At 38.0% G+C, this 15344-nt stretch overlaps 1 protein-coding gene across 4 annotated transcripts in view; it reads right to left on the reverse strand.

Moving 5' to 3' along the window:
• The window catches only part of MARK1 (microtubule affinity regulating kinase 1), a 120635-nt gene that overhangs the window by 21474 nt on the left and 83817 nt on the right, over positions 1-15344 (reverse strand). For 3 of the 4 annotated variants that reach the window (XM_058533679.1, XM_058533680.1, XM_058533678.1), the window contains exons 10-11: positions 3056-3155; positions 1870-1982 (exon numbers count right to left, since the gene is read on the reverse strand). In XM_058533679.1, coding sequence (XP_058389662.1) covers positions 1870-1982; positions 3056-3155 — 213 coding nt within the window. Of the gene's footprint in view, positions 1-1869; positions 1983-3055; positions 3156-14785; positions 14860-15344 lie in introns of those variants that run through there. The other variant, XM_058533681.1, reaches the window with a different exon arrangement.

A 15344-nucleotide genomic window follows, 5' to 3' on the forward strand; every position in this document is an offset into this window, starting at 1 on the left:
AATGACAATAGATAATAGCTAACAAGAGTACGTAGTAATGTGCCAGGAACTGTTCTAAGGACTTTAGAAGTATTAATTCATTTAACCCTCTCAATGACCCTAAGAGGTAAGTACTATTATGATCCTCATTTTATAGAGTAGGGATCTGAGGCACAGAGAAACTAAGTAAATTGCCTAAGCCGCATTGTTTGTTAGTGGCTCTGCTGGGGCGGGGGAGGGGTAGGGAGTCAAACCCAGTGAACCTGGCTCCAAAGTTCAGGCTCTTACTACTTACACTAGCCTCATTAGTTTATATTCAATACAATTCAAACTTCATTTTACTCATGCATGGGCTGGGTTGTATAATTGTGAAATTAGTGCTTCCTTTATATTTAAATTAATAGGGAAATTAAAGGTCTCAGGAGTGAAATCTAAAACCTAAGTAGAAGCAGTTCAAAGACTTTAGAGATAACCATTTGTACTATTTCCCACTTCTTAAAATTCTCTTGATTTGGCTTCTTTGATACCACTTCTCCAGCTATTAGTGTCTCTACTGAAGACTTCTCTTCTCCACTTTAATAATAATACCTACCTGGTGGGTCACTGAGAACAGTAGATGAATTAATACGTGGAAAGTCCTTAGAACAGTTCCTGGCACATTACCGTGTGCTCCTCTGATGACGACTCCCAAATCGATTAATGCTACTCAAATCACTCCCCCCAGATCCAGATCTATACATCCAAGTGTCTACTAGACAGCTCCATCCAAGAGGAATCTCAAATTCAACCACCCCAAACTGAACGAACTTCCCATCTTCCCCCTGAAATTCACTCTTTTTGGATCTTGGCAAACACATCTTACAAAACCAGTCACCTATCCTAGAATCTGAGGGTCTCTTATCCCTCACTTCCAACAGGTTACCAAGTACTGTTAACTCTGCCTCTTACACTTCTTGGTCTGTTGTAGATGCCTGTCCTCCTACATGTCTCAGAGTATCCTGTACATCCCCCTAATCAGAGCACGTACACACTGTACCACACCGTTGACTGCTTCTCTCTCCTCTAGACTGAGCAGAGACTTGCCCATCTTTCTAGCCACAGTATATAGCATAGTTTCTGGTACAGAGCGAGTGCAATAAATGTCAGCTGAATGTACTGCTTTACTAATCGTTACTACCTAATTATAAATAATTTCAGCCTATTCTATCAGATGCCTCCTACAGATGTCTAATTTTCAACAAACTGTCAATGCTCTGGGCTCTGTCCTGACTCTCAATTTATACCTTCATGTTTGCTGTCCCAAATGATCATTTGCTTTTATGGTTTAATCACCATTTGCATACAGTTATTTCCTGAATCTGTCTCATTATTATAGATCTCTCCTGGCCTTGAGAATTCCCAACTGAATGTATCAAAGCCACTTGACATTCTACAAGGCAAAATATCACCAAACAACCTTTTCCTGGGTTCTCACCTATATAAATCATTTAAGACATACAGCTTGTTTTAAATGCTGCCATTTCCCCTTGTTTCAGTCACTATCTTTTCTGCACACACAGAATAAACATATTACCTTTGACAGGGCTGTTGCATTTGAATGCATAACTCTGGGGGATGTTATTCTCAAAGACTAGACCATGAATGGTGCCTCTTAGAGCCAAGCAAGGCACTAAGCCTGCTCTTTTGTAACAGAATCTCTCTTAGTATTTGGAAATGAAATCAGTTCATAACTTAGCATCTTGAGTTTTGAATTCTAATAAATAAGAATGTTAGGGTCTTCGTATATTTTTGATACAACATAGAATATATTTTCTAACATTATATCTTATACTTAGGCGTCACTTAGCTCAATAAATAATTCACATTAATCTAAAACGGTGAAAAACTTACTTCAGGTGGTTTTCTACCAAGAAGAATATAAGTAGCCATAACTTCATCATATTTCTGAGTTACTAAGGCGTCATTTATCTCATCTCGTGCAAAACCCATGGTGATCATGATGTCTAGAAATAAAAAAACATGCAAATTTTCTGAAAATGGTTTTTTTTAGTAAACAAACCAACAAAAACAGGCAAGTTTGTCCACATTATATATGAAAACTAAGTTCTGAAATTTTAAAGTGTAATAGTAATTATAAAAACTTCTGAATTATTAACATACAGATACCATACATTCACAGATACTATAACATTCACAATTTTTCCTGCAGAAATTATCCACACCTAGGTTATATATTCATGGGCCCACCCCACTTCTCATTGCCTACCACATTCCTGAGCTGAGTTCCTTCGTCAGCCAGAGACAACAGTCTCTGTCTATCTGTGACAAACAAAATCTCTTTTCTCCTTATCTCTTGACACACTCTCAGCCACTCATGCAGTGGTTTCTCCCCTCTCTTAACAATTTCTGCTTTCTGATCTGAAGGCAGGCTGATTCTTCTTTGGAAGGCCTGAATTCCACAGTTGCTGTTCTGATAGGATTCCTAACACCCTAGAATGCTCCTCCCTTGCCACTGTGAACTCAAGCCAGACAGGAGCACAGTTGAGAGGACTCAGTTGTGAGTTTCTGATGGCTTTGGGAAGGGAGAGAGAAGTGAAGAGAACAGGTTGGAGGCAGACCGCGCTGGCTGGGTATGGAAGGATGGACCCTGCTGAGATCGTGGGAAACGAAAGGGAGAGCCAAAGTGTTCATCCCTTTAACTCAGTGTCTCTGCATTTCTGGGTAAAATACATGCTGTTTTGCTGATACTTATCAGTCACTTAAGCATTAGTGCTGATACTTAAATCAGTCATTCCTCCTCCTATAGGGATTGCTGAAAGAAAACAATGAGGTTTATCTACATTATTATTTTATATCACTGTTACCAACAACTGAATGAGATTATAATATACATGAGAACAAACTAAGGAACTTGAAATTTGTAATGTTTAGTGTATAGTCAGGGAAAGATGATATTGCAAGTATTTTTCAAATAAAAGTTGCTTCCTACTTATATTTTTAAATGCTATTTTGGTAGACAAAAGGATTCTTACTTATAGCGTTGGGACAGCAGCTCTCACAATATTTAAATACTTACCTATTCTTTTCGTGTCATTAAAATCTGGTTCCGGCTCAGCATACGGCTTTAGTTCTTCTTCTTCATGACCAACATTCATCCATCGATCTTTCATTATTTGCTAGGAAATAAACTCTACATTATGTTTGGCCAATTAGAACATTCAACCACATCTTTTAGCTCTATTTTAGTAAATGTGAAATTTATTAGTTTACTCAACAAGAATTATGTGACGTTTTCAAACTAAAGTGGCTGTTTCCAGCTTGATAAGCAGGCCAGCAAGAGGTGTAGGAATTGGGGACACACTTACGTACGTATCTTATGACAGCTACGCCCATCATCCCACACACTCACCAAACGTATCGATTCAAAATAATCTGCTGCCCATCGTCCTCTAAAAGGAATATTTCACATTTGAAAGTTTTAACCTAAGAACCTGCTGATTTTAACCTCTGCTTCATATTTTTACATTTGAGATTAATGAAGAGATTATCATTTTTCCTGGTCATCTACCAAATATATACCTGTATTTTAAAATCACCACTTACTAAAACATTAGGAAAGAAGAGATGATGGGGAATGGAAATCAGGGTTAGTCAGTCAAGAGAGCTCAGAGAATACGGTAAGGGAGAGTGGTCAAAATTTAAGCCTAGAGTCAGGAATTAGCTTAAGAATCAGGGTGAAAACAGGGGTTGGTGTGAATTACCAGAGGCAAATTTAACCTGAGGCTGTGAAACACCAGTCAGTCCTGGGTTGTTAAAAGGCAAAAGAGTAGGGGCATCCTATGGAATGGGGAAAATAGACACAAACCATATATGGGATAAGCGAGTAATATCTAGAATACATAAAGAAATCCTAAAAGTCAATAATAATAAAAAAAACTGCCCCATTAAAAATGGGCAAAAGACTTGAATAGATATTTCTCCAAAGAATATATAAAAAAAACCAGAATATATAAAAACAAACATATGAAAAGATGCTCAACATCACTAATCATCACAGAAATAAAAACCACAATGAGATATCACCTCCCATCTGTTAGGGTGGCCACTATGCAAAAAAACAAAAATATCAAGCATTGGTGAGGATGTGGAGAAACTGGAACCCTTGTGCAATGCTGGTGTGACTGCAAAATGGTGTTACTGTTATGGTAAACAGTATGGAGGTTCCTCAAAAAATTAAAAATAGAACTACTATATGATCCAGCAATTCCACTTCTGGGTATATATCCAAAAAAACTGAAAACAGGATCTTGAAGAGATATTTGCACACTCACGTTCACTGCAGCATTACTCACAATGGCCAAGATGTGGAAACAACCTAAATGTCCAATGGATGAATGGATAAAGAAAATGTGGCATACATACAATGGAATATTATTTAGCCTTAAAAAAGGAAATTCTGTCATATGCTACAATGTGGATGAACATCAAGGACATTGCTAAGTGAAATAAGTCAATCACGAAAAGACAAATACTGCATGATTCCACTTATCTGAGGTATCTAAAGTAATCAAACTCATAGAAACAGGAAGTAGAATGGTGTTTGCCAGGGGCTGGGAGGAGGAGGCAATGGGGAGTTATTCAGTGGTACAGAGTTTCAGTCATGTAAGATACAAAAGTTCTAGAGATCTGCTGTTCAATAATGTGCATTTGGTTAACAATATTCTAATGTACACTTAAAATTATAAAGAGGATAAATTTATATTATGTTTTTGCCACACATACAAAAAAGTGGGGAATAATTCTATATTAATTTAGAAAAATTTTTAACATTTTATTATTATAGAGTTCTAGGTTTTCATTCAGGAACATACGAGGTGCTGATATATTAATATTCTTCTTCCAGGTCCTGCAAAGTATGTTCTCCATCTCTAAACTTTATTTGCCAATATTCTACTAATTAGAAAAATAATTTTCCATATACAGATCTTTTTAAGGCTAATTCCTTGACTGCTCAGGTACCTTCCCTTCATTTAATAATATTTACCCAAAATCACTCATTAGAAGATAAGAACTCCAGAGCAGATCTCTAATAACTGGGTTAAGAATACTGCTGTGTTGGATGGGAGGATTTTTCCAAAGGTCTTGGTCACATGATACATATTTTAATGAAAATTTGTAAATAATTCATATATGCTTGAAATATCATTATGCAGACAAGTAACACTTAAAAGATTATGACTTTCTTTTCCCCCCAATTTTTTTTTTTTTTTTTTTTTTTTTTTTTTTTTTTTTTTTTTTTTTTTTGTGAGGAGATCAGCCCTGAGCTAACATCCGCCAATCCTCCTCTTTTTTTGCTGAGGAAGACGGCCCTGGGCTAACATCCGTACCCATCTTCCTCCACTTTATATGGGACGCCGCCACAGCATGGCTTACCAAGCAGTGCGTCGGTGCGCGCCCGGGATCCGAACCAGCGAACCCCGGGCCGCCGCAGCGGAGCGCGCGCACTTAACCGCTTGCGCCACCGGGCCGGCCCCTCCCCCCAATTTTATTGAGATATAATTGACATATAACTTTGTATTAGTTTAAAGTATACAACAGAATGATTTGATGTATGTATATATTGTGAAAGGATCACCACAATAAATTTAGTTAACGTCCATCACCTCACAGTTACAAATATTTTTCTTGTGATGAGAACCTTGAAGATCTACTCTCTTAGTAACTTCCTAATAAACAATACAGTATTGTTAACTATAGTCACCACGCTGTACATTACATCCCCAGAACTTACTTATCTTATAACTGCAAGTTTGTACCTTTTGACCATCTTCACTCATTTCTCCCACCCCCCAACCCCCGCCTTTGGCGACCACCAATCTGTTCTGTGTCCCTGAGTTCATTTTTTTTTAGATTCCGCATATAAGTGAGATCATACAGTATTTGTCTTTGTGTGACTTATCTCACTCAGCATAATGTCCTCAAGGTCCATCCATGTTGTCACAAACGGCAGGATTTCCTTTTTCCCACTTCTGCATATATACCTGAAGAAAACGCAATCACTATCTCAAAGAGATGTCTGCACCCCCATGTTCACTGCAGCATTATTTACAATAGCCAAGGCACGGAAACAACTTAACTGCCCACCAGCAGATAAACAGGTAAAGAAAATGTGGTGTATGTATACACAATGGAAGATTAAAGAACATGTGGTGTATATATACACAATGGAAGATTACGCAGCCATAACTCATTTCTTATAACCACTTTGAGCAATGGTAACTTTAAGTACATTATCCAACTAATTTTAATAAAAGAAGGCTCACTACAAAATTTAGAAAATAATAATGCTGCCACTAAGTCTTTAGTGATTATTCACCAATAAAGGGAAAAGCATTGGGGAGGGTGCACACGGAAAAAAAAGAAAACAGCAGAGCTGCAAATTCGTGCCACATGATTTTCCAAAACATTAAGGTCCCTTCTGTTCCTCATCTCCTCCCTCTCAAATAGTATGTCTGGCAGAAGCCTAGGCACCAGCATCTGCAGAAGTAAAATTTTGTTGTTGGCAGAATTTCCTGGGTTGGAAGGTGAATACGTAAAAATCCTCTAAGAATATAACGAACTACTTAAGGATAGCTACACAGCACATACAATCCCTCCGCACTTCTCAGGCTCTAATCCAGCCCATCTACTCCTTGACGCCCTTACTTACTTCTACAGCCAGACCACACAAATACAGTAACGAAGGGAGGCACACAGACGTGGCAGCTCAGTTGATGCTTAAAAATGAAATCCTTTAAACACGTTTCAAATAAATCTATAACAAATCCCACCTCTCCACACACATCAGTGCAAACAAAGGAATCTAAGTGTCATTGTATCAACTCATTACTTTTTTTTATAATTTAAATTTTTTTATTGCAAAATTTTTGTCATACATTATTGTTTATCAGTCACCATATAAGTGCATCCCTCCACCCCTTGTGCCCACCCCCACCCGCCTAGCCCCTCGTAACCACCAAACAGTTCTATCTGTCCATGGTATCTTCCAAATATGAGTGAACTCATGCACTGTTTGTCTTTCTCTTTCTGGCTTATTTCACTTAACATAATACCCTCCAGGTCCATCCATGTTGTTGCAAATGGGACTATTTTGTCTTTTTCTTATGGCTGAGTAGTATTCCATGGAATATATATACCACATCTTCTTTATCCAATCATCAGTCAAGGGACACTTGGATTGCTTCCATGTCTTGGCTATAGTGAATAATGCTGCGATGAACACAGGGGTACATAAGCCTCTTTGGATTGTGGATTTCAGGTTCGTTGGTCCACTCATTACTTTTTAACAGGAGCTCTTTAGGTGTTTGTTATTACTATGATGAATGAGATTCGGCACAAAAGAAAACTAACAAACATAACCTAGGAATAAATACTTCTAGCTTTTCAAATGAACTCAAATTAGGTCCTTAGTGATGTTCTCAAATTTAAGATCACAATGTTAAAGAGTTTGAAAACAATAACCGATGGAATGAGATTTATAAATAGTAGAATCCTAAGTAAGTGCAAGTTAGATTCTGGAAGAGTAAATATGAGTGAATCATGCAATGAGGACCTGGAGGCAAAGCAAAAACACCATGAGTGATCCAGGCAGAGGAAAGAGCAGGGCAAAGGGGTGCAGTGCAAACACCAACAGGGCGTGTTTGGGGGACGGCAAACTCAGTGACCGGAGAGCACAGTGCAAGACGGGTGTGGAGCAAGATGAGGGGGGAGGATTAATAGGGCTAACTTAAACCAAATCAGGAAGGTTTCTTTCAATCAGGTAAGCGGTATGTTTGAAGAGTGTGATTTTGAAATGTCTCTCGGGCCAGTGTAGAGAGTGGATTGGAGGGGTTCAAGACTGGAGACAGAGAAATCAACTAAGAGGCGTTAGCTAGAATCTAGGAGAGAGATGATGCCAGTCTGAATTAAAGGTAGGCAGTGGAAACAACAACAAAAAGACATTTCCAATATTTGGCTGGTAAAATCAACATAACTCTGTGATTGGATATGGGAGGAGAGGTGAAAGAGCTCAGAGAAATCGAAGATGATGCCATTTACTGAGAAACCAAACTCAGAAAGAGAAGCAGACTGGACGGAGCAAGACAGAGCTCAGCTTCAGATTCGCTGAGTTTGAAGGGCTATGGGATATCCAACAGACATGTTCTGTAAACACCCTGACACTTTATTCTGAAGCTCAAGAGAAGTCTAGGCTAGGGATGGAGACTAGGAATCAGCCAAAAGACGATGACAGAAGTTGTGGGAGTGGGTGGGATTCTCTAGGAACAACAAATAGAATTAAGAATGAACAGACCAGGGCCCAGGGTAGAGCCTCAAGGAACGCCAGCAATTAAGGGTCAGAAAGAAACATAATCCAAAAAAGGAAATGGAGGAGAAAAATCTGCACAGTGACATGGAAGGCAAGGCAAGAGATTTTCAAAGAGGAGGCAGTGGTGCCCTGTCAAATAAGGTGATAACTAAGAAAGTAATCTATTGCATTTAGCAACAAAGACAGGTGACTTTTCTGAGGGCAGTTTCAGTGGAGCAGTGAGATTGGGAGCCAGAAGGCAATGCATGGAGACAAATGGATAGGCGAGGAATTGCTGACTGTAAGTGGAGATACTTTTGAAAAAGTCTGGCCAGAAAGGGAGGGGGAAGAAGGAATACTGGGGACAGGGACTGTGGGGTTGAAGGATGCCGTTTTTTTTTTTTTGTGAGCAAGATTGGCCCTGAGCTAACATCTGCCAATCCTCCTCTTTTTTGCTGAGGAAGACTGGCCCTGGGCTAACATCCGTGCCCATTTTCCTCCACTTTACATGGGACGCCGCCACAGCATGGCCTGCCAAGGGGTGCATCAGTGCACGCCTGGGATCCGAACCCGCGAACCCTGGGCCACCGCAGCGGAGCGCGCACACTTAACCACTTGCACCACCAGGCGGGCCCCTATGTCTTTTTTTTTTAATGGAAGATCTTTAAGCATGTATAAAGGTTGAAGGAGAGGAGTCGGTAGAGAAGAGATTTGGGTGGTACAGAAGAGAGAGTTTTATGAAGGAGTGAGGTATTGAGGGGGCACATATGTGCTAACTCTAGCACAGGAATGAATGGATAAGTCTTGGACAAGAGAAAGGACACCTCTCCACTGTGACTAGGAAGCAGGGAGACGGGTGGAGTCCAGACAGTAATATTAAGGGTATGGTGACAGGAAATGAAGAGTTCATGGTTATCAGTTTCTATTTTCTAAGTGGAGTAAAAGACAAGGATATTTGCCTGAAATGTTTTTCAGACTTTTTCCCCCTAAGTTTCTTTTTATCTTACAATGTCCATACAAATCTGGGCCCTTCTGTTACTCTCTTTCATGGTACTCTGATCTTTGCCTACAATTTAATGCAACTTGTCATTATGTAAATATTTTGTGTTTACCTGTTAATTATCTACCTCCACTATTAGACCATAAACCCAAACAAAGAACGACTCATGTCTGATTCTTCCAGTATCACATATGCAGCACCTAAATATACCCAGCCCTCAACTGCTCAAGATATATTTGTAGACGGAACGAATAAAACCTCTTGTGTCTGCTTTACTCCTCTGTCCTTCCTCTGTGTTCCCATGGAACTCTGTTTCTATCCCATTGTCCCTGACATCACGTTCTACCATTTATTACAGCTAGTTGTGTACAGGTCTATCTCCTTCACTATATCTACAGTCCTTGAGGATAAAGACTGTGCCTTGCACTATCTTTCTCAGCACAAACGCTTCTTGTTGCTTTTGAATAGGGCAGTGTTTTAAAATAAGGCTACTACAGAAGCTTTGGGGGTAAGATTAAAAGCAGAGAAGAGATTAGCAATAAGAAGACATCTTAGGAAGTCATTAAAATGTCCAGGAGACAGACAACAGAGGACTGAGCTGGACATGAGGAAATGGAAGAAAAAAATTCTGTAGAGGTATAATCCATAGCACTTGAAGACAAAATCTGTTTTGGAGAGTGAGGGAAAAGACGGAATCCAAGGGGGTTCTGAGGATTCTAACTCAGGTGCCTGGCAGAATAGGGTATCCATGAATTAAGTAAGAAATATAGGAGCAATAACAGATTTGATAGTTGGAAGATAAGCAATTAAAAGCAAAATTAAGATATTCCAAATTTTCTGATGTTTCTCAATTAAACTGTGTTTATTTGGTGCTCATTTCTTAACCACTGCATATCTGTCCACATCAAGGAAAAACATACACGTGGACCAAACACTCAGGCAACTTGTCTTTTATTTGGGAAAATAAGATTTACTCGTGAAACCTGGAAATATTTGAATACACAATAGAATTAACTATTCAGAATTGTGCTATTATCAGTGAGTATTAATAAAGACCAAAAAGAGCAACTTGCAGTGTGGGCTGCAGTTTTCAGGGAAGGAATCATAAGGAGGTAGGATCTGAACTGACTCTTGAAATATAAGTAGTATTTGGATTGGTGGAAAAGTCAAGGCAGAGGAATGTGAAGAGGGAATAGTGAGGAAGCTCTCTTCTTCGACTTGGAACAAAGGTAACATGCAATGAAAGAATGGGAGATACAGTCAGTATCATCAGATGATAAATTTAAACTTGATCTGATAAGCAATGGAGAAATGCTACATTTTATTAACAAGGAGGATGAGTAACATCTTAGAATTAGCACTAGGAAAGGAACAACCCAAGGACCCATAGAAGGAGCACTGATTCTGCTAGTCCTCACACAAAATAAACTTGAGGCGAGGCCGATCCAGGGCAAGTGGAAAAGTCACAGTGATAAGCAAAGGCAATTGGGCAGCAACCAGAGAAAGAACATAGTTGTGCTTTCCTTTCTTATTATTCTAGTCATTGGGGATTGCCAAGAGTCCAGTTAGCAAAGTCTGTCTCACAAAAACAGTTGTATTTCAAAGCAAAATAAAGAAATCTGAGGAAAAATTTCCTTAGGTAAAAGGAATGGAAGGTAAAGGTGGGAAGGAAGAAGATGTGCTTACGGGAACATGTAGGGGAATTAACTCTATTAATTCTAAATTTGAAGGTCTTTTCCCAGAATAAGGCACAGAAAGCAACAAGATATGGAAGTATGAAAGAGAAGAGACATGTGGAAGTACCATCCTTAGTTGTGTGTACCTCATGTCTATACAAAATTCTTCCATGGGAACCAGAGTTAACATGAAAAGCCAAGGGAGAAACGTCCCCAGGAAATGGAGGTGCTGCGTGACAGGAGAGGGTTCATGTAGCCCCAGCTACGTGGTTTCAGGCAGGGTATAAATCACTAGGTCAAGAGACTACACTAGACCCAGTTGAATAAACGAATCCATTTCAGATTTCTTTTGCGATATCTCAAAACAAGAAACAAGAGGTCAAACAAGATTCCAAACTTAACAAAAGAAAGTTTATTCTAGCCATCACTGCCAATGAACATAAATGACTACTTGCTGAGAAATTCTAGCAAAATAATTGATTCAGATAAACTACAAAGAATTAAACAAATTAACAATGGAAATATATACCCTACACTTAGGTGCACATCAAAAAACTATGGACTTTAGGATGGCTAGACAGAAATAATTTTTCTTAAATGGTTTCAACCTTGATAAAGTACACCACATGCTTCTGAATTTGTACTTAGAAATCTTTCATTTTTTAAAAAAAGATCATTATTATTATTTTTTTGCTTCACTGTCACTTGTACTGGACAGACATAAACAAGATTTTTAAGATTATCTTAGCAGCAGCTGAAAACGGTGTTACAAGTAAAAATAAATACTTTCTGAGGAGGATCAAAGATGACAGAGAAAAGGAGTCATACAATCCTCCATCCATTAAGGAGGAGCTTTGCTTTAGGCTCAAATTCTGCATTATTTTAAAAGGTAACACGGTCCATCCTGGCTAAGGACTGGAAAAATGAAAGAAGATATACATAGAGGGGATAGCAGAAAAGTTTTTCAGTTTCTTTCTAATAAAAAAATCTAGACACACCCATATTCCAGTAAATAAGAAAAAAAAAAAAACCTTAGTGTATAACATAAAACACAAATCCTTTAAAAATCAGGTGTGATACTGCCCCTCCCATTATTAGTGCAGTTAGCAAGTGCTGCCAACATTCATACATAAAACCTGAAAAAATTATGTAACTGTTTAGATCTACAAACAACCACAGGTCAAGCAAGTAGCATGTAAAACTAATTTCATCAATTTTATTTTCATGGAGGATAAATAAGGTGCTTAACTTAAAAAGGCTTTAAAAAATACTTAAGTATGCAGTCATATTTGAGAAGCAAGAGGAAGGTGTGTAAGTTAAACTAGATATTTAATAAGACAACAAGCTGGGGCCGGCCTGGTGGCGCAAGTAGTTAAGTGCATGCGCTCCACTGCGGTGGCCCCGGGTTCGCCAGTTTGGATCCCGGGCGCGTACCCACGCCCCGCTTGGCAAGCCATGCTGTGGCGGCGTCCCATATAAAGTGGAGGAAGATGGGCATGGATGTTAGCCCAGGGCCAGTCTTCCTCAGCAAAAAAAAAAAAAAGAGGAGGATTGGCAGATGTTAGCACAGGGCTGATCTTCCTCACACACACACAAAAAAGACAGTAAGCTGCATAAGATTCTGTAAATCAAATTTCAATAATAACAAACTATATATAGTGAAGAAAGACTAGCATTTAATAAATTACTCATGATACTCAAGTGACACCAAAAAAAATACATAGAGTTTCATTTTTTTACATACAGGAATTAACAGGGGAAATATTTCATATTAAAATGTACAAAGCTCATAAAAATCTACAAGGTTGATAAACTAGACTCCTTTACACAATAGTTCAGAGACAGAGAGTTTACACAAGAAGAAGCACAGATAACTAGTTTTTAAAAATATCGGGCATTATCTCTAATGAAATAAATACACATTAAAGCAATTATGACAAACTACATTACTACCATAAAGGCATCAAATACTGGAGATTATTACATCCAATACTGAATCCAGCTGTGGAGAACAGATATCTTTTTGTGTGTGTATGTGTGTGTGTGGGTGTGAGGAAGATCAGCCCTGAGCTAACATCCATGCTCATCCTCCTCTTTTTGCTGAGGAAGACCGGCTCTGAGCTAACATCTATTGCCAATCCTCCTCCTTTTTTTTCCCCCCCAAAGCCCCAGTAGATAGTTGTATGTCATAGTTGCACATCCTTCTAGTTGCTGTATGTGGGACATGGCCTCAGCATGGCCGGAGAAGCAGTGCGCGCCCAGAATCCGAACCAGGGCCGCCAGTAGCAGAGCGCGCGCACTTAACCGCTAAGCCACGGGGCCGGCCATAGAACAGATATCTTCAAATGCCTTAGATCACACACGATCTTCTGGCAATAATCTCTAAGACCTATCAGAGTGTTTATACCCTTTGACCTACTAATTATGCTCTGGAGAATTTATTTACACATATATCCCAAAGAAAAAAAAGTATATCACATTATTTTTAACGAAAACAAGTTAAATGTGCAACAAGCAGGGAATAGTTAAATAACTTATAATACATAATCCAAGGAAAACAACACTGCTATTGACAAGGAAGGAGCTCACTCTTATGATAAAGCAAAAAGTACATACTCATGTTAAAAACAAAAAGAACGCACCACGACATGAAAACACTACCACTGTATAAAAATTTATGTTTACAGACTGAAGACTAGTATTTTGAAAACAGCTGTTTTTTATATTTATGGATTTTTTTTTGCTGTAAAGTTGATAATAAACTTCGCATGAAAAATAAAAGTGAAAACTAATGTAATTTTCAATGTCACTGCTATTTCAAAGAGAGTTTATTAAGATTTGGTATAAAAAATCTTTCTTTTTTTAAACGATGTCAGATTTCTTTGGAAAGTTATTTCTGGGAATTGTGAAGCAGATCAGACTTTATATAGTGATATCTGTAATATTATGACAATATTTCCAATGAAGACTCATGGTTTCATGGCTGAAAACTTAGTTTTGATAAGCTGGTGCAGGAGGCTCAGACTGTATTCAAATACATCAAGTTGAGCTTCTGATGATCAAATATTTTAATAATAATAATTCAGCTTTTAAATTAAGCTCATAAAATTCTAAAACTTTAATCTTTTGCATTTTAATACAAAGGATGAAAGAGGTAAACATTTGGCTACTGTAAATTAATCATCATTGAGACACTAAGTACATCTTATCAGCTGTCCACAGAGATACAGAGATGTGTAACATCTATTCCCCCCAAATAATTTTTGTACGTTCTTTTTGTTCTGCTCATCAGCTGAGCTGATGCATCAACTATGGATACTTTATTAAGTGACATTCAGGTAAATCAGGTTCCTATGATAAAAGTGGGTCATAAAGCAGATTAAGACAGACTTATGTTGCCATAAAATTTTAGAACTGACATGAGAGTCAACAATTTTAAACTACTTCACACAATTTTCTATCAATAATGATTGAAAGTAAGTTTAGAAAAGCAGTAATATGAAAGTGGGCATTTCTACTGCACAGGCTTCTCTATTAAAACGTCATTAACATATTCTTTTACCCCCCCCCCAAAAAAATACAAAAACCATAGGAAGGAACTAACCACATTTAAACAAACAATTCAGTAAAAAATATCTGATAATTGATTCACTGATATAAAGCATTTAAAATAATTTCCCAATGGAAGTCACCATCCCTTAACTTCCATCAAAACATACTGTATCTTTTAGTGAAAAATATTTGTGGAAATATAATTACAAAGCCCAAACTAACCTGAGAGCTCTGTACACAGGGATGGCTCCCTACAAGGCTGCCTCCTAACCAGCATGGAGTCCGTGCCAGAAAGCCCCATTGCTACACTAAAAAAGTACAGTTTAAATGAGGTTAATTCTCTGAATTTTCTACCCTATCTATTAAGGCAAATAAATGAGGACAAAAAGTACCAGTGAATAATACATGCTGAATCTTGAAATTATCTTAGTATAGGCTATAATATCATTCTTAAAAACAGATGGGCAAAATACTTAAGAAATGAGTTGTTCTCACTACAGTGTCAGAGGAAAAAAGGTTAGACATTTTGGTTATGTGAACCTCTGATGTTATTTGGCTGTAACACATTTAGTACATTTATAATAGTGTCTATTATTATAAATAACCTCACATAGGGACTGTATGTAGGCAACACAACAGTGTGTTAAGAAATGAAATACCTGTTTGCAATATGTTCTACTTAAATTGTAAGTTTTCTGTACGGATGTTGAGAGGTTTCTATTAAAATTTTTAATATCAGATACTAATTTCAGATACAGCCATGAAGTATTTGCTCACTTAGAATTTCCACTAT

The sequence above is a fragment of the Diceros bicornis genome, chromosome 38 (genome assembly GCF_020826845.1).
Source record: "Diceros bicornis minor isolate mBicDic1 chromosome 38, mDicBic1.mat.cur, whole genome shotgun sequence".
In the NCBI taxonomy this organism is placed as follows: Eukaryota; Metazoa; Chordata; class Mammalia; order Perissodactyla; family Rhinocerotidae; genus Diceros; species Diceros bicornis.